This window comes from Monopterus albus, unplaced genomic scaffold (assembly GCF_001952655.1).
Source record: "Monopterus albus unplaced genomic scaffold, M_albus_1.0 scaffold57.1, whole genome shotgun sequence".
Classification (NCBI taxonomy): Eukaryota; Metazoa; Chordata; class Actinopteri; order Synbranchiformes; family Synbranchidae; genus Monopterus; species Monopterus albus.
Window position 1 is genome coordinate 67,471 of NW_018127937.1, and position 27,176 is coordinate 94,646.

At 42.5% G+C, this 27,176-nt stretch overlaps 1 protein-coding gene across 1 annotated transcript in view; it reads right to left on the reverse strand.

Moving 5' to 3' along the window:
* vps13c (vacuolar protein sorting 13 homolog C) overlaps nt 1–27,176 on the reverse strand; it is a 110,943-nt gene that overhangs the window by 44,532 nt on the left and 39,235 nt on the right. The window contains exons 35-55 of the mRNA XM_020602650.1: nt 22,419–22,714; nt 20,730–20,877; nt 20,533–20,641; nt 20,237–20,370; nt 18,726–18,882; nt 18,532–18,611; nt 18,329–18,388; nt 17,903–18,056; nt 17,607–17,726; nt 16,309–16,412; nt 12,588–12,755; nt 10,387–10,691; nt 9,941–10,088; nt 6,236–6,374; nt 5,789–5,910; nt 5,481–5,647; nt 4,997–5,250; nt 4,020–4,246; nt 3,261–3,353; nt 942–1,175; nt 726–857 (exon numbers count right to left, since the gene is read on the reverse strand). Coding sequence (XP_020458306.1) covers nt 726–857; nt 942–1,175; nt 3,261–3,353; nt 4,020–4,246; nt 4,997–5,250; nt 5,481–5,647; nt 5,789–5,910; nt 6,236–6,374; nt 9,941–10,088; nt 10,387–10,691; nt 12,588–12,755; nt 16,309–16,412; nt 17,607–17,726; nt 17,903–18,056; nt 18,329–18,388; nt 18,532–18,611; nt 18,726–18,882; nt 20,237–20,370; nt 20,533–20,641; nt 20,730–20,877; nt 22,419–22,714 — 3,351 coding nt within the window. The remainder of the gene's footprint in view (nt 1–725; nt 858–941; nt 1,176–3,260; nt 3,354–4,019; nt 4,247–4,996; nt 5,251–5,480; nt 5,648–5,788; nt 5,911–6,235; nt 6,375–9,940; nt 10,089–10,386; nt 10,692–12,587; nt 12,756–16,308; nt 16,413–17,606; nt 17,727–17,902; nt 18,057–18,328; nt 18,389–18,531; nt 18,612–18,725; nt 18,883–20,236; nt 20,371–20,532; nt 20,642–20,729; nt 20,878–22,418; nt 22,715–27,176) is intronic.

Genomic DNA, 27,176 nt, shown 5'->3' on the forward strand with positions numbered 1-27,176 from the left:
AGGTGTACACAACAACCACATGAAATACATTAACTGCACACAAATGATCTCCATTTAACTAACTGTATGATTTCTAAGACCAAGTGGCTACACCAGTGATGATTTAGGTGAGGGTGAATACTTATGTGATCAATTATTTTCTGCATTATATTTTTTAATTAATTTACTTTGTAGAGAGTCCTTTTTTGTTAAAGTAAAAAAAAAAAAAAAAGCCAAATGAAATCAATCATGATTCAATGTTGTAATAAAATAAAAACTGTGAAAACTGCCAAGGCTGCTGGATACTTGTTATAGGCACTGCACTTTCATTAGCCATACAGACAAAGAAAAACAAAAAGAAATCGAAACATAGATTTAACTTTGGATCCATTTGAATATTCAAGACCAGTTCAACAATTTCTTGTCAAAAAGTTGAAGTTTTGATGATTGGAACAATGTGTTTTTTTATTTTCAGTTAACACTTTTGCAGGTAACCGTCGTTTTTTTAATTAAGTATTTCAATTATTAGTGTTTTCATTTAATTTTATTCAAAGTTATTAGCTGCTCAGCTGTAGTACTTTTGGTTTCTTTAGTCAGCTTTGGAACAATCCGACTGAACAGTGAATGGTTAGTAAACTCAAAGACCAGATTTTATTAATCAGTGCTGTTCAGCAATCAGTGTTTTCCTCATTATCTCCTGTGCATCACTGCGCATCCAGATTCAGCTATGAAGGACCGATTCTCACCTCCAGTGTCATGTCAGCTCTCAGCTGCAGCAGAGATGACCAGTTTTTGGCTGATCCACTAAAGGAGGACTCGGCTAGCAGCAGAGGGATGGTCCGATGGCCCAAACCAGACTCGAGCGTCACCTGGACCACCTGGGGACCGACAACACCGTGTCAACAGTTTTGATCAAAGTTTCTGAATGAAACTCTCTTTAAAGAAGTAAAATGTTGTGTTACCTTGATCTCAGCATTGAAACTCCCGCCCTCATTGAATCTGTCCTGCTCTCTGAAGCTCTCAGTGAGCTCAGTGGCCTGGTCCACTCCCAGGAACCAGTAGTTACAATCATAGATGTTCATGACCGACCACAGGTTGCCTGTGTCAGGCTTCAACTCCTGACTCGGCTCATCACGCTGCTTCACCGTCATGGCGGCAGTTATGGTCATCACTGTGTTGAGGATGAATGGAGAGATCTGCAGGACAAGGACATGCTGATAAGGAGGCCCCTGACAGTGTGTTTACCCCCTGGGACTCGCTTTAGTGTGTCCTTTCTTCTGCCTGATACAATGACATCTCCTTGATGTAGTCCAAGAGGGACCACAACAAAGTCAGACAGTTTGAAGCATGAAAACAAGATTTAATCCATACTGTCTGGTGTAAAGTACATTTGCTCCTGTTTAATTTGTTCTTACTTTAGACTGATTTGACAACAACAACAGGGAAAAAAAAAAAAAAAAACTAATACAAGACTGCTGTTACCCAGCCTGTCATATAATTAAATTGTTGAGGATAAAATCTCATCCCTCTCAATCCCCATTCAATGGAGCAGTGAATCAGATAATAAAGACATTATTTTGTGATTTGTTTCGCTGTGGTTACATTCTAAAACACAGAATACAGCCACACCTCTGCACAGTGCCGAGGGAAGGACTTTGTGTGAATGCAGCCAAAACGCATGCTTCTGTCTATTCTGCTGTGCAACCTTGTGTGTGTGGCCACATCAAAGCTGTAACAAAATCATCATTCTGGCATCTTAAAAACAAATACAATGAGAAACTTTGTCTAAGCAGGATTAAGAAAAGCTCACTGATGCTTTTGTTTCTAGAAGGGCAGACTATGGTAATACACCCCTGACTAGCCTCCCCAATAAGACCATCAGACAACAACGCGCTCAAAATGCTGCTGCCAGGACACTGACAAACATCAGGAAGAGACAACACATCAGTCCAGTCCTTACATCTGTGCACTGGCTTCCAGTTAAATGCAAAATTCAATTCAAGGTCATACAGTATTTACTGTCTACAAGTCTCTCAGTGGTCTGGGCCCCAAAATACACCTGAGAGATGTTTGAGTACAGGCCTGGCAGGTGTCTCAGATCTGCAGGGAGTGGTCAGCCGGTGGTGCCCAGAGCTCCAACTAAACAAGGTCAACATGCTTTTAGCTGTGATGCTTCCCACAGCTGGAACCAGCTTCCAGTAGAACTGAGATCTGCCCCAACTGGAGCCACTTTTAAAACCACAGACTCTTCTTTTTTTCCCCACTGCTTTTAATACAATTATCTTAATTCCTACATATTGAGCCCTTTATCTGCTTTTATTTTTCTTCGCTTAGCCAGTGAACAACTGACTTCACTGTGTGGTTTAGGCGACTGTATAGACATTGATGTTTCTAATTCCCAGAAAAAAAGTGCACCTGTCTCTGATGTACTCAGAGATTAGTCTTGAAAAGACTGAAGTACAGGTGAACAAGGTATCCTGAGGGCAGTGAGAATCTATAGTCTGCCACAGCTATGCCAAAGTACTAGCTAACTACACTTGCATTTTGCTATTCTACTGTCGTAAGCCGTCCCTGGTAGGCTAGTGGTTAAGGCGCAGTGCTCTCGCCGCTGCAGCCCAGGTTTGAATCAGGGTTGCGTCAGGAAGGGCATCCGGCGTAAAACACGTGCCAAATATCAACATGCGAGTCGTCAGTATGATGATTCGCTGTGGCAAACCCTAAACGGGAAAAGCCGAAAGTGGCTTTCTTACTGACATAATTGTTTTTAATTAGCATTTATTGTTTTAATCTAATTAGCATTCTAATGTTTTATCTGTGTGCATTGTGTTATCCACTTTGAATTACCTTGGTGTATGAAAATATGCTATATAAATAAACTTGCCTTGTGTGTAGCCCTGCCTTCAAACACATACACAGCGCTGAAACTGGATATTTTTTGTGTTGTACTTCCCAATTTCCATTTATAAATGTATCACACAAAAACCAATAATAGCCCACTTGTTTCGTTTTCAGAATGAAAATTCAAAGATGTGGACTGTCGGACGTCAGAATAAGCATCACGGCGGACACCGGGTATCCAGCAGCTATGTAAAATGAACAGGGGTGACAGTTTGTCACCTTTTTTAAGCTCAATGGAAAAGGGCTCAAATTAAAATGACCAAAACTCCAGCAGTTTGCCACAATCTCTATAAAAGAGGCTTCAGTTGTTACTGAATCACACTTATATTTTAGTGTTACCTGCTGGAATGTGTTTTATACAAAAGTGTAACTGATGAATGCACCTTGATGATGACTTCCTCCACTGTCACAGAGCCGCTCAGTGGTTGGTTGGGTTGAGTTCTGGTTTCCAAGTTTACTGAGCAGGGTCTTAACACCTATTGGACAGAGTCAGAATGATGAGTCCGAGAGCGGCCGTGTGGCCTGCAGGTGAAGATGCACTAATGTTGCCACCTGCTGGTCAGGAGTGTTTCAGCTGCTGTTTGTGTTTGATTAGTTCAGTTGAGGTTTATTGTTTATTTTTCAATGTAATACAGGACACAGATGAGATACACATCACTATTTAAAGTTTTAATTCTGATTTTAAATACTGTGCCAGCTTTTTTGATTTGGTGTCATAGAAGCTTTAATCATCTCCAATAATTTCTTACTTCTTGCTGGCATGATACCAACACATGCAGATAAATTTTGACATTTTTTACTCTAAAAGTAACACACACTTAGCATCAATGCATTTATTACAATAAGCAAAGTAAAACACTTCCTCTTCCTGGTTTCATACGCCAGTTTAATGAAGCCTATAGCATGACATTTTGTAGGGATACTAAAGCTTAAATTGTTTTACTTCCACTGAATAAGCTGGCATTCTTGGGGCCTAAAAAAAGTGCCCCAGTGCTGAAGATTCTGCTGACTGACCAACAGGGGTCAGTTTTTAGTTTAATGAGGAGCTTCACTTGGACAGAAACTGTTAACCACATCAACCTGCAGGAAGCAGAACAATCTGAGAAATACATGTGCCCCCGTGTGTCGTTGTGTGAGCTTACAGTGGTGATGGCCTTGTCCTCCTTGTTTCGGATGAAGGGACAGGCGAGGACTTTCAGCGCTATCAGCTTGGCTTTCATCTTCTGGGTACCGTTTTCCTCAACCCACAGGCTTAAGTCACACTGAAATGAAGCCACCAGGGCTGGGGCATCTGCCTTCATCAGGCTTGCCACAAACATCACCTCCGGATCCAGCACCGACACCTGGAGATGTGTCTTCGGTGTGGAGGCTGCAGACGGAAGGAGGGAGGGATGTATGTACAGTATGTGTGTGGGGGGGATGGATGGATGGATGATAGATGGACAGAAAGAGACAGCGACATATAGAGTGACACGGGTAGACAGATGGAAAGACAGATGGATAGACACAAACAGGTGATGTGATGGCTTATCACAAGGTTTTGCTTTCACTAGATTTTACTTTGTCAGTGAAACTGAATAATCAAAATTTGTTATTGCAATTAGTAAAATTGATGCATACCAAAGTTTTATTTTGAACAGTTAAGAAAAGGGCTGTATTATTTCATTTAATATGGATTTTAGATCATTTATGCAATTGATTTAAAACCCATTATTTGCTGTGCTTGTTTGTTAAAATAAATTCTAATAACAGATATCAACACAGTGTCTCTTTAATTAAGGCACATGTCCGTACAAGTTCTGCCTCAGTGGGTTCCAACTCTGCTGATTTGGGACCTTTAAAACAACACATCTACATGCAGCTGCTTGTCACAAAGAAAAATCAAACACTAGGACAAGCTCCCCAAAAGAAACCTGACTTTGAGCAGCTTTCTGATCCTGTTCAGCATCTCACAGACCTTCAGATCTGTCTCAAGATTCCTTTAGGGGAACTGCTGTTTCTCCTTTACTACAGTATTAATACCTATGTGCTGTTATTTTTTGTTTTTACATCTCTTATTTGTTGTTTTAACAACCCTAAAATCCTCTTGTTTAGATGTGTTTGTGTCTCTCTGTCTTACTGAGCTTGGTGTCCTCTCGCGTTTTGGTGGTCTGTCTCAGCGGCAGTCTGTCGCTCAGTACAGAGGTGGTGGTGGGAGTTGAACTTTGTGGCAGAGCCTGAAGGAAGAAATCTGCAATGGCCATCAGAAACTCCACACTGGCACAAAGGTAGAGTTCCTGCAGAACAGCCACGACCTCTCGCTCTCCCTTACTCTGTTGATATGTCAAGTCGATCATCGCCTTTGAGCTCTCCTCGTTTCTCCGCCTAATCATCCTGCAGTCATGAGGAAAAATGGAAAATACAAACACAACAGGTGGCGATAAGGTGAGTTAACACATGGGTCACTGAGGATGAGACAATAATCAATATAATTAAACACAGCCACTGATTTGGATCCGATTTGGGTCAATGCTAAAAATAATTTCATACTAATCCAGAGACATTTTGGCAGTGTCTTATACTGCTCATTAGAACAAATAGAAACCAGGTCATGTGACCGTTACCGTGACGTCACCCTCTCCATGCCGGTCCTCAGGTCATCCAGTGTGCAGGTGGTCAGGACAGTGGTCACTTCCATGCTGCCATTGGACAGGACCCTCCCTGAAGTCTTAAGCAGGTGGAGGATGAATTCACCCAGTCTGAGGTTCTCCTGGTGCTGGAAGCCCGCAGACTGCAGGGACCACGAACAATCAGACACAAGATCCAACAACCACAGTGATCCCAAATCAGTTTATCCTGAACAGCAGCGCCACTAGGCTGAACCTGAACCAGCAGATGGTTGATTTCTGTCCTGGTTCTTCATGTGACTCACCTGTTTTGGGTCATTGCTGTATAGAACCAGACCAAGAGACTCAATAGTGAAGTTAAACTTCACAGTCTCCAGAGTTTCATCCTCCTTTTCCTCACTGCTTGCAGTCAGCTTGGCAACATCACCTGGGCACATAAAACACAGATTTTTAAAATTTATTTAACCATTATTTCACTGAGGTTTTACAACCTCTTTTCCAAGGGAGCCTTGGCAAGATGACAGCATTAAAAGTTCTAAAATGCTGGAAAAATGCATAAAGACTCAAGAAATACACAGGAAAAAAAAAAAAAAAAAAAAATCAAAAACTCTTCATTAGCTGGGAAACTGAAAGTAAGCCAACATCATTGTGTTTGTCTCTGTATATGTGAATAAAAATATCCGTGCATTATATGAATATAAACTCTGTGGTGCACACATGGGTAGAAAAGTGCTTTGTTTCTGTCTGCAGACCTGCTGGGAGACCTCCGGTTGCTCTGAGTTGCAGACTGGCCTCCTGTCTCGGGTTCACGGGCTCCAGACTGCTGGCCTCTCCTAGATTTTCCGTTAGGATCCTGAGCAGCACCTTCAGGTCATCCTGACTGAGCTCGACCTGCAGGCCCAGTACACAAACCTATTGTCAGTCAAATTCTGATAAATCATCTCCTTCCACTTAATACCTTCGCCAAGGGCGGGGGTTAATTTTACCCAATACTAGGTGAGAGAGAAACGGTATTTCAGTTTTCTGTATGCCCTGCACATATGGTTAATTGACAAAATCCTTGAACCTTTTTTTCGGCATTTGTGTGTTAATAGCATAACTCAAAAATTATTGAACAAATATGGATGAAATGTTTTTGGAGAGGTAGGGTACAGCCCACGGAACAATTGATTAGATTCTGATGCTTATTCATATAGTAATTTGGATACAGCAAACTTTTTAAAGATTCTTCCCCACTGTGAGTGCTGGGAAGGCTGCTGACTGTATGTGAGCCCCCGCTGTGGCCAAAGTGTGCGCATGCACTGCTTAGCACTCAGGGGTTTGTCTCTTCAAGCACTGAGTTAGTGACAGCTGCCTATTCACTATCAACGGAAACTGAGTGCCGTCACTCAGCCCACCCCGCTGTGTGAGACAGGGACTGGAGGAGCCAAGCGAGGCCACGGCCCACAGCTGGGGAGAGACATGCTCTAGGCAGCGACAGCTGGGCGGGAGCCTGGTGGCAGAGGTTTGGACCATTTCAATCTCTGCATGTCCAGTACAAATTCAGGTTTAGCCTAACTTAGTGCAAAGACTGGAAGAAGTCAAGAGTTAGAATCATTCCTGGCACTCTAGGGTTTAGCTTAAAGGTGAGCCACCCAAACCTGAGGATCAGTGTAGCGAGTAGGGGTGTGATGATCTATCAATCTGGACCGATGCATTGATCAAATAACCAATGATCTGATGTCACTGATACAAAGAGTAAACAACAGTGTTAGATGTTCTTTATTTTGACACTCAGCCAGCCACATCTGTATGCATTTCCCTTGAAGTGCTATTCTCTTCAAACTGGACAACAAGTGCCAGGCAGTGCAGCTAGAATTTGGAGACTCAGAATTCACTCTAAAAGTGAGAAATGAGCAGCACATAAGCTACTGAAGCGTTTGATCCGTTCAGCAGCTCTGTTGTCAGAACACCTTCTGTCAGCAGGACAGTGACTGAACACAGTCTTCACCAGAATGACCAACAGCAGACATGTACTGGACAAAAACAGTTTTCATGTAGGCTCATCAAAGTTCATGACATTTTTATGAACAGATTTACTGACTTCATTAATTTTTCCATCTTGCTACAGATGGGGGTGGAAAGTGAAACCAAAAAGCTCACAGTAGCACCAGTATGGAGCTACAGTGCCTTGCGAAAGTATTCGGCCCCCTTGAACTTTGCGACCTTTTGCCACATTTCAGGCTTCAAACATAAAGATATAAAACTGTAATTTTTTGTGAAGAATCAACAACAAGTGGGACACAACCATGAAGTGGAACGAAATTTATTGGATATGTCAAACTTTTTTAACAAATAAAAAAACTGAAAAATTGGGCGTGCAAAATTATTCAGCCCCCTTAAGTTAATACTTTGTAGCGCCACCTTTTGCTGCGATTACAGCTGTAAGTCGCTTGGGGTATGTCTCTAACAGTTTTGCACATCAAGAGACTGAAATTTTTGCCCATTCCGCCTTGCAAAACAGCTCGAGCTCAGTGAGATTGGATGGAGAGCGTTTGTGAACAGCAGTTTTCAGTTCTTTCCACAGATTCACGATTGGATTCAGGTCTGGACTTTGACTTGGCCATTCTAACACCTGGATATGTTTATTTGTGAACCATTCCATTGTAGATTTTGCTTTATGTTTTGGATCATTGTCTTGTTGGAAGACAAATCTCCGTCCCAGTCTCAGGTCTTTTGCAGACTCCATCAGGTTTCCTTCCAGAATGGTCCTGTATTTGGCTCCATCCATCTTCCCATCAATTTTAACCATCTTCCCGGTCCCTGCTGAAGAAAAGCAGGCCCAAACCATGATGCTGCCACCACCATGTTTGACAGTGGGGATGGTGTGTTCAGGGTGATGAGCTGTGTTGCTTTTACGCCAAACATAACGTTTTGCATTGTTGCCAAAAAGTTCGATTTTGGTTTCATCTGACCAGAGCACCTTCTTCCACATGTTTGGTGTGTCTCCCAGGTGGCTTGTGGCAAACTTTAAACGACACTTTTTATGGATATCTTTAAGAAATGGCTTTCTTCTTGCCACTCTTCCATAAAGGCCAGATTTGTGCAGTATACGACTGATTGTTGTCCTATGGACAGAGTCTCCCACCTCAGCTGTAGATCTCTGCAGTTCATCCAGAGTGATCATGGGCCTCTTGGCTGCATCTCTGATCAGTCTTCTCCTTGTATGAGCTGAAAGTTTAGAGGGACGGCCAGGTCTTGGTAGATTTGCAGTGGTCTGATACTCCTTCCATTTCAATATTATCACTTGCACAGTGCTCCTTGGGATGTTTAAAGCTTGGGAAATCTTTTTGTATCCAAATCCGGCTTTAAACTTCTCCACAACAGTATCTCGGACCTGCCTGGTGTGTTCCTTGTTCTTCATGATGCTCTCTGCGCTTTAAACAGACCTCTGAGACTATCACAGTGCAGGTGCATTTATACGGAGACTTGATTACACACAGGTGGATTCTATTTATCATCATTAGTCATTTAGGTCAACATTGGATCATTCAGAGATCCTCACTGAACTTCTGGAGAGAGTTTGCTGCACTGAAAGTAAAGGGGCTGAATAATTTTGCACGCCCAATTATTCAGTTTTTTATTTGTTAAAAAAGTTTGAAATATCCAATAAATTTCGTTCCACTTCATGATTGTGTCCCACTTGTTGTTGATTCTTCACAAAAAATTACAGTTTTATATCTTTATGTTTGAAGCCTGAAATGTGGCAAAAGGTCGCAAAATTCAAGGGGGCCGAATACTTTCGCAAGGCACTGTAAATGAGGTCCATATAAAGTATATTCATCTTGAACTCTGAAAAACACAAGTCCATCTAAAAAAATGGCATATGACAGGTTTTTCCAGTTAAAATGTAACTTTAATTTTCAACTACAAAACATGGTTCAGTTTCAGATCTTATTTTTTCAGTTTTAAGCTTTTGGCCCACTTATGGAACAAGGGCCAGGATTAACAAAGATGGGCATGGTCTTGGAACTGACGAGGTTGGTACCATCAGTCATGCTGCCTTCAGTAAACGTGGGAACTAGGAAAATCATGGCTCAGAATTTCCTACACTGCATAGTCAAGTAGGCAGGCCGTGTTTTTGAGGTAGTTTTAGACCTCTCATTACATTAATCATGGTTGAAAAGCAATCAATATTGTTGCATAATACAGTTTAACAGTCACAGGTGTTAACAAGGCATTTCCCACTACAAGTCTTTTGAAAAGACACAAGTGTCCCCTAGTCCCCTGTTAAGATTATGCCCCATCTTATCTTGGCACTAAAACACCACCCAGATGGCAAAGAAGATTTCAAGGTCAGTAAAAACTCAGACATTTTCCTCAGATTTTGCTTCTGGCATACTTTCAAAACCACCATCAGTCACACTGGTGCTCTTTCATTTTCCCTTTCAAGGAACCTGAATGTGTAATACTCATACCTTCATGGGCTTCAGATCTCCATCAATTTCCACAGCTGCCATACTCTTGTACCAGGAAGCCGCCAGGTTCCTCTTGATATTTAGGTGCAGGTTGACTGGTTCCAGGAGCTCGATACTGGGTTGGTCTGACCCCAGGTCCATACAGGTCCTAGAAAAAAAGCTTTTTATCTAAATTTGTGTATTAAACAACATTGTTTATTAAAAACAGTTATATCTAGTGTACTGATTCAATGAGCCGGTCTGTCTTCATTCAAAATAAGCATGAATGAACAAGTGTTTAATTTCTTCTCCCATTAAAAATACAAAACAAAATGAATTGTTTTACTTTCATAACTTGTCCTGGTGTACAGTTGCACGCAAATAAATTCTTTAATTAATCTTCCTGACTAGATTCCACACTTTTGTTCTCAGCTGTTTCTAGATCATATCAGTTCTGTTTGACTGACCTGGAGAGTTTGAGCTGCGTCAAACGAACGTCCATGTTGTCAATGATGGCTGGCAGCGGGCATCCGTTGACAGGTAGCAGAGAAAAGCTGTTTCCCACCGTGATCAGACCCAGGTCCATCACCAGTGCATCATGGGAGGTGGAAGACTGCGGGATGATAATGAGTGGAGCCTTCAGCTTGATGTCCATGGACAAACGAAAACTCTCCTGGGTGAAGTCTCGAACACTAGATGCCGCCTTCTCAGCAGCCTGAGCCGTCGCAGCGCTCAGAGCTTCTTTAGCTGTCTGGAAGTTGTTGGTGAAGCTCTGGATGATAGTGAATTGAAATTGAAGAGTAAAATGAGTTATTTACAAAGCGTTTACAAAACAAGTTAACATCAGTAAAAACTGCTACTGCACAAACCTAAAGCCGCAACTTAAAAATAACAACAAAAAAAAATAAAAACAGATACAATAAAAAAGCTAAAAAACTAAAATTTGTGTAAATGTTACATAGAAATGATCAAGTATGTCAAAACTAAGTGAAATCTTATTATACAAGGCTATTTTTACAAAATGATTTAAATGCATCAATAACTCAAGACTATATTATTTGTTCTTAAAATTTGTTCTAAGAGCAGAATGCCTGCAACAGAAGACAATGGCCTCACTGCAGTTTCAAGCCCCAAATCAGAAAAAGTTGGTATGGTGTGTAAATCTAAATTAGAAAATAGTGATGTGTAAATCATCTGTGTCCTGTAGGACACTGAAAACAGCACAGCAGCGCATTATTTGGTGTGACACCTCATCAATTTTTTTCTTGGTTCAAAAATAAACTCTCACTTCTATCCTGATGCTGCAACACATTACAAAGTTGGGCCGGTTGCATTTCAGAGCCAGTAATGATGTAAAACAGTGGACTCCATTTGAAACAGGTGATGTCAACCAGCAACTGCATCATGACTTGGTACAACAGTGGCATCCAAGAAAGGCCGAGGCCTTTAGGAGCAAAGATGGGCCAAGGACCGCCAGATGGTCAACATGTGAGAAAATCATTGAAATGTGTAAAACCAATGTTCCTCGAAGAAAGATAGTAGGGATTTGGATCTGTCGCCCTCTACAGTGCAGTACATCAAACGATTCAAGGAATCTGGAGGGATTTCAGTGCACAAGGGCCGAGGGCCAAGCCTAAACTGGATGACCGAGCTCTCCAATCCCTCACACGCCACCGCATCAAGAATCGCCACTCTGCTATCAGTGATGGGCTCAGGATGACTTTGGCTCACCTGTGTCAGGGACTACAATACATAGTTACATCCATAAATGCTGCTTGAATCTGTACTGTGCCAAAAGGAAGCCCAATGTCAACAGTGTCCAGAAGTCGACTGCTCTGGACTTGGGGGCATCTGGGATGGACCATCACAGGGTGGAAACGTGGACTCTGGTCAGACCAATCAGTGTTTCAGGTCTTTTTGTAAGGAATGGACCCCGTGTGCTCCAGACCAAAGACGACAAGGACCATCCAGACTGTTAGCAGAAAGAAGTCCAAAAGCCAGGGTCTGTCATGGTCTGGGGTTGTGTCAGTGCCCTTGTCAAAGGTCACACACACTTCTGTGATGGCTCCATTAATGCTGAACAATACACAGAGATGTTGGAGCAACACATGCTGCCTTCAAGACAACGTCTTTTCCAGGGATGCCCATGCATATTTCAACAAGACGATGCAAAACCTCAGCCTACAGTCCCCGACCTGTCCCCAGTAAAGAATGTGTGGCACATTTTGAAATGCAAATTGAGTCAACGAAGACCCAGGACTGTTGTGCACATTAAGACTTGTTTGCAGGAAGAATGAGACAAAATGACACCAGACACATTTAATCACTTGGTGTCCTCAGTCCCTAAACACCTTTTAAGTGTTATGAAAAGGAACAGCAGCATCACGTCGTGGTAAACGCTTTACTGTCCCAACTTGTTTTGGAATGTGTTGCAGCATCAGGATTGGAGTGTTTATTATGAACAAAGAATAAAATTGATGGTGTCTCATCAAGTAACGTGCAGCTATGTTGTTTTCAATGTCATACAGGACACAGATGATTTACACATCACTGTTTTCAGTTTTAGTTTTGATTTTACATATCGCCCCACCTAAAAGTAGAAAGAAATTAGGAAAAATTAAAATCACATTACAGTTGTGCTTTAACATTCTAGCAATGTGAAACTCACCAGCAGAGACATGACAAACTTGTGCAGGTAAATGACCTGGATACAGCCCACCCTTAGCTCCACTCTGCCATCTGTTTTAGAGGTGTCGGCGTAACCAGTGCCCTCTGTGGCATTGGGAGTCAGACTCATGGTGAAGCTGAACACCTCATCACCAATACTGGAGATGGCCTGAAGAAGACAAAGATTAGACCTTTTGGAAAGATGGGTGTAGCCCTAGATAGTCTGGGTGTGTGTGGGTGGTTAAGACACTCTGTCCACAGCTGGCCAAAGAGTCCAGCAGAGTACCTTTATAAGAAGAGCCTGGCCACCTGCCTGAACGACTACAGGCCAGTGGCACTCCTATCATTATGAAATGTTTTGAGAGAGTGGTACTGGCCCACATTCAGAGCAGTATACCGGACACCCTGGATCCCCTGCAGTATGCCTACCGACCCAACAGGGCCACCTCAGCTGCCCTTCATTATTCCCTTTCTCACCTGGAAAAAAGAGACTCCTACATCAGGATACTCTTCATTGACTATAGCTCCGCCTTCAACACAGTTATCCCCCACAAACTGTACACACTAGATCTGTACCCCACCCTCTGTGACTGGCTCCTGGACTTTCTGAATGGCAGGCCCCAGTCTGTCAGGATTGGCAACAAGACTTCAGCCAGCATCACTACAAACACTGGCACCCCACAGGGATGTGTCTTCAGTCCCATCCTCTACACCCTGTTCACCCATGACTGTGTCGCCTCCCACAAAGACAACATCATCCTTAAGTTCGCGGATGACACCGCAGTGATAGGTCGCATCACTGGTGGGGACAAAGCAGCCTACAGGAAGGAAATGGCCAGTTTGGTGTCATGGTGCAAGGACAATAATCTCAGCCTCAACACGGACAAGACGAACAAGATGATAGTGGACATGAGGAAGGAGAGGAGATCTCATCAGCCACTGTTCATCCAGGGGCTTGAAGTGGAGAGGGTGAGCAGCTTCAAATACCTGGGTTTCCACATCAGTGAGGACCTCACTTGAACACATAACACCACACAGCTGGTCAAGAAGGCTCAACAGCGACTGTACTTCTTGAGGAGTCTGATGGCAGAGGGAAAAAGTTTTTCAGTCTAGAAGTCCTGCATTTCACACTTCTGAACCTCCGGCTGGAGGGTATGGAGGCGAACAGTCCATGCTGGGGGTGGGTAGGGTCCTTGAGGATGGAGGCACCTTTCCTACACACCCTGTGGTGGTAGATGCTCTGCAGAGAGGGCAGTAGAGTCCTGGTGATCTTCTCCACAGTCTTTACTCTCTGCAGGCACTTGCGGTCCACAGCATCAGCCTCCTCAACAGCTGACAGGAGTTTATTACCAGGAAATATGTCATGTTATCAGAATCTGCTTTATTGGCCAGGTGTGTCAGACACACGAGGAATTTGACTCTGGTACATCAGCCCTCAAAGTGAATGTACATATACCCACGCAAGGTGCAAGTAAACAAACATAAGGCTAGTATAACATAATAAGCAGTATTAACAGCAACAAACTGTGCAAACGATGCAAAATAAGCAGTATAAACAGACAGTAAACAATGCAGACACAGGAATGCTCATTGTGAAATGAGATAAATATGAATAAAAATAGAGATCTGTACAGATCTGTATAATCTGTACAAGTGTTCATCAAAGCGACAGCCCGGGGGGGAAGAAACTGTCCTTGTGCCTGGTTGTCTTGGCATACAGTGACCTGTAGCGCCATCCAGAGGGGAGGAGTTCAAACAGATTATGTCACGGGTGTGAGGGGTTCTGCAGTGATCCTCTCTACCCTCCTTTTGACAAGTGAGGTGTACAGGTCCTCCATGGAGGGCAGGCTTGCACCAATTACCTTTTCTGCAGTCCTGATTGTCCACTGGAGTCTGTTCCTGTCCTGTTTGGTTGCTGAGCCAAACCAGACAGTGATGGAGGTGCAGAGAACAGACTCGATGATGCCTCTGTAGAACTGCATCAGCAAAGGTCAAACTTCCTGAGCTGGAGCAGGAAGTACATTCTCTGCTGTGGCTTCTTGATGATGGTCCTGATGTTGGACGTCCACTTCATATCCTGGGAGATGGTGGAGCCCAGGAACCTGTAGGACTTTACAGTGCTGCCAAGTGGGGGGGGGGTTCTTCCGTAAGTCCACTGTTATCTCCACTTTGAGCAGGTTCAGCTCCAGGTTGTTGTGGCTACACCACAGGACCAGCTGCTCAACCTCCTGTCTGTAGGTTGACTCATCACGGTCTCAGATGAGACCAATGACCGTTGTCTCATCTGCAAACTTTAGGAGCTCGCCAGAGGGGTCCTTCGAGATGCAGTCGTTGGTGTAGAATGAAAACAGCAGAGGGGAGAGCACACATCTCTGGGGGGCACCTGTGCTTATTGTCCGGGTGCTGGATGTGGTTTTCCCCAGCCTCACCTGCTGCTTCCTGTCTGTCAGAAAGCTAGTAATCCACTGACAGGTGGGGGCAGGCACAGTGAGCTGGGTCAGTTTGGAGTGGAAGATGTCCAGGATGATGGTGTTGAATACCAAGCTGAAGTCCACAAAGAGGACCCACGCATAGGTCCCTGGGGAGTCGAGGTGTTGCAGGATGTAATTCAGTGCCATGTTCACTGCATCGTCCACTGACCTGTTTGCCTGGTAGGCAAACTGGAGGGGTCCAGCAGGGGGTCAACGTTGTCCTTCAGGTGGGCCGACACCAGTCTTTTAAAGGACTTCATAACTACAGATGTCAGGGCGACGGGTCTGTAGTCGTTCAGTCCACTGATGGAGGTTTTCTTGGGGACTGGAATGACGGTGGAGCATTTGAAGCAGGAGGGGACTTCACACAGCTCCAGTGACCAGTTGAAGATGAGTGTGAAGATAGGGGCCAGCTGATCAGCACACACTTTCAGGCAGGAAGGGGTCATGCCATGTGGGCATGTTGTTGATCTTTTGTTTTTTAAAGAGGCCTTTTCACAGATCGTTAGAGGTGGGGGGCTGGAGGGAAGGGTGGTGACTGTGGGGGAGGAGCCATTGGGTCGATCTGAGGAAGTGCTGTTGACTAATGCACATACAGCTCCCGTGTAGCATACATTGTCTTATTATATTCTTGTATATTTTTATTATATCTCTGCATTTGCTGCTTTAAAGTGCCTTAGGTTTTGTGCTACTTATTTATGTACTTTATATTTCATTTGTATTGTGTGGCATTCATGTGGACGGCAAAGTAAGAATTTCATTGTACAGTGAAACGCGTTTCCGTACTGTGCATATGACAATAAACACTTTGACCTTGACCGTGATAAGAATAAGTCTTGGGTGTTTCAAGTGATTTTAGAAATGCCCATGGTAGTCAGGAGTGATATAATATAGTCCAGCAAAGTTTCACTATGTCAACAGTAGTCTGAGGTAGCTTAATACATGTTTGTTGCAGAGGGTGGTGTTGTAGTTCAAGGTGGTCCAGGATAGTCTGAGGTTTTCAATGGCAGTCTGACTTAGTTTACGTAGGTGACTCTCAGGGAGTCCAGGCTAGTCTTGCGACAGATGTGTGAAAAGTTAAAGTCATCAGCCCCGATGTGAGTATTAGAGGTAAAGAAATGAATAGATAGCGGACAGGTCAATGAGCTGGTAAAAACATGAGCCTGAATGAAGCATTCAGATGACAGTTTACTCTGTTTCACATTTAAGTTAATCTCTATCAGAGTAATCAGCATAAGACAACTGGCTCACCTCCTTGTGGACACTTTTGGGATCAACATTCTCAATGATGAAATCTCGTAGGCAGGCCGAGATATGAGTTTGTGGTCCTTGCATCAGCAAAGAGCCATTAATACCTGAAAGGCACAACAAATTTCTTACATTAGGATTGGTGCTGACAAACGATATCAGACAATAGCTCAGCTGTGGTTTTCTACTAAGGATTAAAAGGTTAGCAGTGTCAAAATAAACCATGGTAAAATTTCCAGTGGTCAGTACTGCTGCTTAAAATTTTAGATATCATTAAAACCACGGTTGACTAGCAGGCTTCGACAAACTCATCTACTGAAGGGTTAAATACTGTCCAAGACCAACCAACCCTAGCTGGAGGTTCTCAGACGCAAGCACAGTCTGCAACATGGGTTTGCTCGGATCAGAGAAAACACGGCAGAATGTGGTGACAGGCTGAGTGACAACGCTACGGAAAGTTTTAATCCATCTAAGAAAACTAAGTCTGAAGTGTGGAGTCCTGAGGGAGGCAATTGAAGATGGTCACCCTGTCTGTAGAACATGCAGGAAACAACTGCTGCGGAAGGAGGCAACAGTTTAAATCTTTGAGTCGTCGTGACCATCAGCCAGTTACCTTTCAGCTCAGTGCAGAATGTGAGGACTTCAGAACAGGCCACACAGCTCGTCATTAGGCTGTCAGTGCTACCTGGTCTTGTAAAAACACTTCACGTTCTGCTGCTGTATGTGTTGCGTGTCTGTCAGCCCGTGGCACGCAATAACACGCTACACAGTGACGTCACCCAACAACATATTCTGTTCATTTAAAATCCGACAGTGGTGGACTTGGTTGAGAAACTGTTTTCCCACAGGAGAAACACTAGAATCCTCTGGGCTGCTTACAACTACTTTCACTGTCTTAAGACTTTTGTTTGTTTGCATGTGCTCAAAGGAGAGGATTAAATATAAATGTGTGTGAGAAAGGGAGACTTTAATAAAGACTAATTAACAATACATCTGCTATTCCCTTGCTTACAGAGTGGGCATGGAGCAGCAGGAAAGCCCAGGGCCTCCCCAAACCCACATTTGATACATTTTCCTATGTTTACAGAAGGCTACGGCCATCGGCTGTGTTGTTTTTAATGTTTATGCACACATAATGCATACCCACACTAATAGTTATTTGTGGTTTTCAAAATAAAACCTTAAATGAATGATTTCCATTAGTCCAAGTACTTTTTGAACATTTTCAACCGTACCGTGATTATTTTGGCCACTATAACTGTGACGTTAAATTTTGATACAGTTACATCTCTGTTTTGTACCTTGGATCTTGATGTCAGCCATGTTGCAGCTCTGGTCACACACCAGAACACTGAAGGCTCCCAGCGTTATCATAATATGTAGGCCGACAACCTCGCAGTCTGCAGAAGACACCAGGGCAGCTAACAAGAAACAAATTTAACAGTTAAAACAGTGAGATAAGTTCAGTTTTACTCAATGAACCTGGGGGGAATGTTCAGCCATTTAGACCCACAGTTTAATATTTTATTTTCACTATAGTTAATTTGCAACTTATTATATATGTGTGAGTCTGGCTCCGTTTATGTGTGGTACTGACTGGACTTGGCAGACACAGTTTTGTCCTCTATTTTCGGTTTGATTTCTCTCTCTGAGGACAGCATACTGCCAGATGACAGTGCTGCCAACAGAAAGTTGATGGCTGAAAGCAGAGCCTCTGTGTGCAGCATGAAGTCAAGAGAGGCGAAGGTCACCTGGAGACAGAAAGAGCAAGACTAATAGTAACCTGGTAATCTACAGGTCTGTAATTTCATAAAACTTCTTCAGAATTCTTGAAAATTATGAGACAATAAAATAAATAATTGCTGTGCTGCACTGCTGTCTGCAGAATTAGCCTTCATGGAGCTAAACTAATTTTTTTTCAAAAACAGACTGAAATTGTCAAACTGTATGCAGATAAAGACTCAATAACAAGCATGTGTACAGGTGTATGCGTACAAGTGTGTGTGGATAAACAGTCACTCACATTTATCATCTGCTCCGTGTTCTTGTAAATGGTGGAGAAGCTCGGCCCTGAGCGGTCAGCCTAAGTATAAACAAACCTCAAGTTCAGGCAGATCAAAAATATTGAATTTCGGGTCTTTTATTCTATTCTCTGCTCCTGGATCATCTCGCATAGACCTATTTATCTCAACAGGCAATCATAATGTGACTTAGTGATATGCTCACCTTGACATACTGCACTTTGAGCAGTTCAGCTCCAGGCTCCACTGAAGAGCTGATGAGACACAGCGGCTCGCCACTCGAGTCTGAAACAAGATAAAACCATGAAAACATTACAGGACACCATAAATACAGTACAATGCAGTATGCCAGTTACAGAGGAATTATCATTAATTCATGCTCTACTGGGAGGCTCTGACCTTTGAACTCCAGGCACCTCATGGTGATCTTCTTGATGTAAGCTGTGGCACACATGTCGTACTTCCTGACTTTGGTGTCGATGCCCAGGTGAGCAATTTGAAAGACCAGGAAAGGTGAATCTTCTTGCTCTCTGGGTTTTTTCAGGGTCAGGAGCACCTTGAAGAGGAAACAGGGAAGTCCATCAGGATGATTGATACCTGACCAGATCTGCATCTACAGTACCATGTGAGTATCAGCTTTGGTTGTTTAGGTTTTCGTGTCGTTTCCAAGACCTCAGCTGACCTTTAAAGTTGGAGTAAAGCAAACTCTAATTTTCTTCTAAAGATGTTATACATGTTAGAAACTTGTTGCTGAAAATATATGAAAAGACTGAGAGCTATGTAGTGCTGAATTGTGGAGTTAGACCGTTAAGTATTTGTTCATCACTTCTGAGTTCAGGTTTTTTCAGGCAGGTCAGAAAGCGTGTCTTAATGATGCACTGGAACCATCCTTAACATAACCCTTCCCCTCGACAGTGTAATGTTATAAAGGCTAGAGTGCACAGAGCTCTATACCTGCATTAGTTTTTAGGGGCACGCGATATGAAAGACAAAACCTTACAGCTATAGTTGTGTGTTTAAAAGAAATACCATTAATGCTGCCGCCTCAGTATTAAACAATGACAAAAGCAGGAACACATGAATGGTAAATGTGTTGGAGCCCATCTGCACTGGCTGTATTTGGTGGAGGGAGAGAAGACAATGGCCACGCTGCAGACAGAGCACCACAGTTAGCTGTTAGCCTAACAAGCTCGCAGACTGTGGGCAAAGCTTGAATTGTGGCTTTAAATTTATGCTTGTTTCACAAATGTTTCCTAAATAAATTACTCCTAGTGGCTTTTTACTCAAAGGTTTTATTGCATGAACATTAACGAGCATAGGTATTGCTAACGTGTAGTTTCACTTCTCCTGGGCTCCCCGTCTCCACTGCTGCGACACCAGCTGTCTGCTCCGTCTGTGTAGAAGCTGAGCACTGCCTGTTTTCATTCAAACACTAACACAAAGGAGAAGCAGCTCCATAAACACCAAAACTGTGTTTCTCATGTCACTCTGTGGTTTTTGATAAAATGCTCCTGTAGAGCCCGGGCGCAGTAGCACCAGTTCTCCTGTTTGACTGCAAGTTACTACACCTACTACAGCCTACAGTTTGCTAACTAACTAGCTATGCCTTCTTCCCGCACATGGATCTTTCATACGTGTTCTCCCTTAATACGATGAGAACAGGCATCTCATTTCTGCAATTGGGCGTGGTTTCAGCATCTTCACCTGACACACCCCCAGCAACAGAAAATACTCCTTATTTTTCATGATATTGAAAGCTACTTTTATAAACTTGCCAATCTTTTTAATCATTCAAATTTGGCTGGGTTGTTAAGAACATCTTCCTGTGGAGTGACAAACTTAGAACACATTTATTTCTGCTGACTTTAAGTGACACAGTCCGATATCCGATTTCTTAACTGACTTCGTACCTCTTTAATTTCAAAGTTGAGGAGAACACTGATGGTGTTTTCAGTCGGAATGCCACTGGTGGCAGCCATCATGCCACCGGATGTCGTCTGTAATGACACCACCTCCACCTGCTGCTCAGCAAGATCTGCCTTCTCTGAAAAGAAAAACTGGCCTTTAAACAAAGGTTTCTCTGTCTTCAGATCTTCTTTTAGTACCTAATTAGTTACGCCAAGGTGATGAAGTGAAATATAGGTTGATACATAACAATGGCTATTACCCTATCAGATTTCCCATCATACACCAATAGTTAGCTTACCTTGAGCCAAATGGCCTTTAACACTAGCACTCTTCCCTTTACTTCCTTCCCCGATGTTCTCCACCAGGGTCTTCATTAGCACAGAGAGGTCTTCCTCACCTAGACTCATCTGATGGACACACAAAACACTTATGTCTCACTACGAAGAATTGTTTTTTTTAAATTTCAGTTTAACCAACGGCATATCTGAGACCTACACTGAGTGACCGGAGGACTCCCTGAACCTGAACTGCGGGTACATTGGTGAACCAGGAAGCAGCCAGGTTGCGGGTGACAAGCAGCTCTAAGTTGATTGGCTGAAGGATCTCAACATCCGGCTGCAAAGTGTCTTGCTTCAACGTGGTTCTGAAAACACATTTATTCAGTTTTCAGTTTTTATGCATGTGGTCATCATCACAAATATTTGTTTCCAAGTTTCTTTGATGCAGTGACTTCATAAAGGGTTAGATGGTGAATTACTGCGGCTTTTATGATAACAGCTAACATGTTAGCACACTCGTATTAGTGACAGTATTTCTCTGAGCTTCTATTTTCTCTCTACTGGACTGTTTACTCCCTGTGATTGCTCACCGTTTTTTCTCCTCAAGTTTTCATAAGTAAGCTCTCTGAGCTAGCTAGCTTACCTAGTTAGCTTGATAACATCATCCTAAAGTTTGCGGACGACACCACAGTGATAGGTCACATCACTGGTGGGGACGAAGCAGCCTATAGGAGGGAGGTGGCCAGTCTGATGTCTTGGTTCAAGGACAGTAATCTCAGCCTCAACACGGACAAGACAAAGGAGATGATAGTGGACATGAGGAAGGAGAGGAGATTTCATCGGCCACAGTTCATCTGGGGGCTCGAAATGGAGAGGGTGAGCAGCTTCAAATACCTGGGTGTCCACATCAGTGAGGACCTCACTTGGACACTTAACACCACACAGCTGGTCAAGAAGGCCCAACGGCAGCTGTACTTCCTGAGGAGGCTGAGGAGGTTTGGCATGTCGCCTAGGATCCTTTGCAACTTCCTCAAGGACCCCACCCACCCTCAGCATGGACTGTTAACGCCCCCACCCTCCAGCCGGAGGTTCAGAAGTGTGAAATGCAGGACTTCTAGACTGAAAAACTCTAACTATCATCAGACTCCTAAAAGGCTGACAGGGGTTTACAATCAGGGATTACTTCATGTAAATGCACCTGTACTGTTTACATTCTCAGTTGCACATGCATAGTTGCACACCCACTGCTGACTATTGTACATACAGCTTCAGTGCAGCATACATTATTGTGTTTTCAATATATTTTTGTTTACTTGTCTTATTTCTTTTCACTCACTGTTTAAAGTGCCTTTAGACTTTGTGCTACTGTTTATCTACTTTACATTTCACTTGTGTTGTTTGGCATTCAGTGTAGATGGCAAAGTAAGAATTTCATTGTGCAGGAAAACACGTTTCCATACTGTGCATATGACAATTTGAATCTTGAATCTGATCACTAACAGGACACTAAGTTACCAGATTTTATTAGAGCTGTATCAATATGACATCCTCTTGTCTCCTAAGTGTGCATAAAATACATCCCCGTCGATGAGCAGTTTATCTGAAGATGAAACTGGACAGATAAGCTACACTAGCCTCCTCCATTGTGAACTCTGTTCACTCAATGGACAGCTCTGTCATGATGACTTGTTACGGGTCAGTGGTGCATATTCAGAGGACAATGTTTATCAAAGATGAACTCAACACAAAAACAAATATACTCTGTGGCCAAAAAGTGGGTTTGATTTTCTCACATCACAGTTCAGTGATTTCTGACAAAGTTTTTAGAATGATCCCTGCTCATGTCTACTGATTTATGATAATCAATCCTGATACTCAGAGTTTCTTCATAGGTATGTGTTGGTACCTGGAGAACTTCAGTTGTGCCAGTTTGAGTTCCATCTTCTCCACCACCGCTGGCAAAGAGAAATCTTCATGTGGCAGCAGAGAGAAGCTGTTTCCCACCGTGATCAAACCCAGATCCACCACCACAACATTATGAGAGGTAGAGGACTGGGGGATGATGATGAGCGGAGCCTTTAGCTTAATGTCCATGGACAGACGGAAACTCTTCTGAGCGAAGTCTCGAACGCTGGATGCTGCTTTCTCAGCAGCCTGAGCTGTTGCAGCGCTCAGAGCTTCCTGGAAGTTGTCGACAAACATCTGAAGGACAAAATAAATTAGTGAAGCAACAAATAACTACTGATCACATGATGAAGATTCATGGAAAGACGCCATGAGAAAGCACAGTCAGAGGGAACAATGAGGTATTCACTGCCTGGAAGGGGTGTTCAGGTTCATTTCTGTGTCATAAAAATAATATTGCTGAATATCTTTTGACCAGAGAGCAAAAACAAATTTTTCTCATTTTGGTCATGGATCAAACATTAATGTAACACGAATAAAGTTCAAAAGGTCAAAAACCACTTTCAAGGAGGGAAGGTCACAGGCAGAGGTCTTGTGGCAAACAGGGGGCGTGGCAGTGTGGGTGTGAGGGTTAATGATGGCAGCTGAGTGAGTTGCACAACACATATGAAGGAAATGAGCTATAATTATTGTCACATGCATGTGAAAAGCATTCCATTATCTTCCATTGCTTTACTGCTTGATTTTTGGCAAAAATGTGCAAAGTTTCTCACTGCATAGACACTGTACGAATAATAGGATGGCACACGTTAATGGAGGATGCTTATGCTGAATTTTTTACAATTTGTGGTGGTTAGTTTTGTTGAAAAGCATTGTAGACACAGAGCAGGTGGTATTGCCAAGAAAGGCTGGGCAAAGAGTGAACAGAGAGCACTAGTGTGTTCATAATTACAGCTTCAACAAACTGTGAAATCACTACTGACTTTCATTTAATGCCATTTTCTTAATAAATCTCTGTGCAATAACTGCCACTGCTACCATGTTAACCCTTCTCTGAGAGTCCAGATGAGCTCAACAACAAACAACTGCTACTGCTGGAAAACACATCAAACACTACACACAGGCTCCAAGCTGTCCTTTAAACAAATCAAACTGAAGGAGTTCACAGAAATGTTTTGTGAAATACTTAGCCACTCAAGTTTTTCTATCAGGACACATGCTTTTTGAAAACCTGCCTGAAACCAAATAAAACACTGTCAACTGTAACAACATCTGAAGAGAGAGAGGCATGGCAAATAAAACTATCACAGCAGCTGCAGCAGGTACCAAACCAGAGTGACGGGAGCCAGACTCCCAGGGAACAAAACTCTCTTATCTTGACCTTCTTTTTCGGTTAGCTGTCTCAGCTAACACTGGAACCAACAGCTTGCTAACCTGCAACCACGCCAATAGAGCCAAAACTCCCACCCCTGACAGTGACCTTCTCTGATTGGCTAGAGAGTGTTATCCTGGTCAGAAACCTTCTCTGAACTGCTACCAGGCTGTTTGATCTGTCTGTGTCACAGGAGCCTTTGACAGCAACTCTCCCCCATTAAGATGTGTTTTGGGGAGTGTTACTACTATTAAAAAATGTTTTTTAAATGCTATATAATTTAGACTTAAGAACAATTAGACATCTTTGCAGCTCAGCTGCTGAATTTTTGCACTGAAACAACCCAGCAAACAAAAAACTGATGTTATTTAATGTATAAATGTGACTTTCAGTTTAACAGTGGACTCTGAAATCCCCAGATTTGAACAGACAAAGGCAGCAATGTGTTCGATGTGATGAATGAGCAGCAGGTTTGGTGTTCTGATCAATGTAACAACATCATCATCCTCTCACATCCAGGGAGAAGCATTACAATGATTTCCTAATGTTCGTTTCAAAATGCCAAGCTCCTCTGCTCTGATGCTTATATAAACTGTTTAAACTGCTGTCATACTGAGTTTTCTACTCTTCATCCCTCTGGGTCAAACTCATTCTAACATCATCAAAATGAGTTCGCTCTCATTCAGATTAACCCAGGTCTATGACTAAAAACCAGAGGAGGAGTCAAGGACCAGGACTGTACCCTACTGAAAATCTTAAGCCAGGTGATATTTAAAGCAGACTGAAGGTGCAGTGACGCTAAAGCCGGTTTGATGCAGTTCAGAGCTGCATGCAGGAAGCTGTACCTCATCAGCACACTGAAAGCTAAAAGAAGCCTGAAAGAATAAAACATCAACAAGACAAGAAACATGAGAGACAGAGTAGCAGAATAACAGAACAGCAAACCACTACAATTAGGTTCATTTTAAACATTTAAAAGGCTGTAAATTCTCCAACAGTGGCCTTTTATTTCCCTGAGGTGGAGACAGAGCTCAGTTCCTTCTTCACCACATGCCAGGTGTGTTTGGCTCATAATCATTTGTATTTTTAATGTGGTGATAAATTTAAACCAACATCTGTAATAAAAACAGAATTATAATTTACATGTTGTATCTATCAAATATTAAGCACTGCCTAAGGTACATTCTGCAAAAAAACTACAAAGTAGAGTAGGAAGCTTTTTTGTTCTCCAACTTTTTAAAACACTTTTTTTTGCATTTTTGTTTGTTTTGAAGCACAGTGTAGCTAACTTCCACAACACTACAGTTGAGTTCAAAGGTTTGCACCCCCTCACTTTGAAATGGCAACAAAAAAAAAAAGTCATAAAATTCTCATCAGCATATTTAGTGCAAATTCAGCTAGTACAAATGTTTCTTCGACAGAAGCAACAAAAATGGTCAGGAAGTATATAAACAAAGTAAAATAACAAAAATCATATCAGTGCTAAAGTTTGCATCGCCCTTTATGAAATGTTCTCCAATACTTTGCATGTCTTCTGGACACTGGGAAGGCCTTTGTAAAACATTCACCTTATTCCTTTTAAACCATTCCTGATGACTTTGTGCTTTGGATCATTGTCTTGTTGAAGGATGGGGTTAAGGTCATTTTTAGCTTTGATTTAAAATCTTCTGACACTGGGCTGTACTCGTTCTTCCTTCCACTTTATGCAGAGCTCAAGTGCCTGATGCAGACATATACTCCCAAAACATTAGGGAGCTGCCACCATGTTGGACTATGGGAATGGTTTTTCTCGCCACACATACTTGTGTGAATTATGACCAAATAATTCAACTTTGGTCTCATCAGGCCACATGATCTTGCTCCTTAGCAAACTCCAAGCCTGCTGCCTTATGTCTACAAGTAAACAGTGGCTTCCTGCATGGTTTTCTCCCAGACAAGCCCGAACTGTGCAGACTATGCTAGACCGCGGAGATGTGGACTCTTATTCCAGTTGCCTCCAAGGACTTTGTCAGGCACCGTGCTGTTTGTTTTGGATTTTTGCATAGCTCTCAAGCAAGTTTCCTAGCACCTTGCTCAGTTACAGTATCATTGAAAACCTGTGGATTGATCTGAAAAGGGCTGTACACAGCAGACAACCAAGCAATCTGATAGACTTGGAACAAGTCTGCCATAAAGAACGAGCTAAAATGGCACCTAAAAGGATCCAAACACTGCTCAGAGGGAACCCAGAGAGGTTGGAGGACATACAAGGTATTAGAGAACATTTCATAAAGGCCGAAACTTTAGCACAACTTTAGATATGATTTTCATTATTTTACTGTAACTTTGTTTATACACTCCCTGACCATTTTTATTACTTCTGTTGATGAAGGAACATTTATACAAGCTGGATGTGCATTAAACATGACGATGAGAAAAAAAATTCTTTGTCTCTTTTTGCAATTTCAAAGTACAGGGATGTAAACCTTTGCACTCAACTGTAAATAAATGATTTACTGTTACTACACTACACCATTATTTGAGAATTTACAATAAAATGAAAGGTAATAAAAGCTAATGCTTTTTAACCACTGTGGTGAGGTTATGTTTAAATGACCAGACAAAGAACAGGAAACAGCACCTAGACAAAGAATTAGTGACACACTCCATACAAATAAATAGAATGATTTTTTTTTTTTTTTAAATAGACTGTAAATCCATAACATCCATAAGAATTTGATGCAACTGAAAACAGAAACCACCACACAGAACCCGTGTGATGTTGTAACCAAAATATGTTTCTAAGTATATATGGAAATGTGCATGTGTATCTAGCATGTAAAGGTTTGGCCAAACTCCATTTTTAGTCAGCTTTCGAAGGCAAAAGAAGCATATCCAACTCTTGCAGCAAACAGATACTAAAACATGTCCATGCATTCTTATGTTACAAACTTAAATATATGTACCTGTACTTGCAACATACTCAGAACCTCATTAACTCTTTACTGATTAGTTCTGACTTGCAAGATGTGTTAAAACTCAACAACCATATTCTCTAAGCAACCACCTAAAATGAACAAATCAGGGGAGGCTGTAAAAAGACTTCGAAGCACTTCTATCTTGAAAATTCCTCTTTCCAAATGACTAAGAAATGAGGCACTGTAGAAATCAAGACAAGACATGAAAGAAAACTCTGCAAAAGGGCAAAGCGAAAACTTCCATGAGACGGCAGAGGAGCTACAGGAAGTTGTAGCTAACACAGCAAGGTGGTGCAGTGTTCACTGCACAGGGTTGACATGAAGAGTCGTCAGAAGAAAACCTTACCTGGCACCTCATCACAAAAAGCAACATATGAAATCCGCACAGCAACACTGTGCCAGAGTGGCTCTGGAAGCAAGATCTATGGAC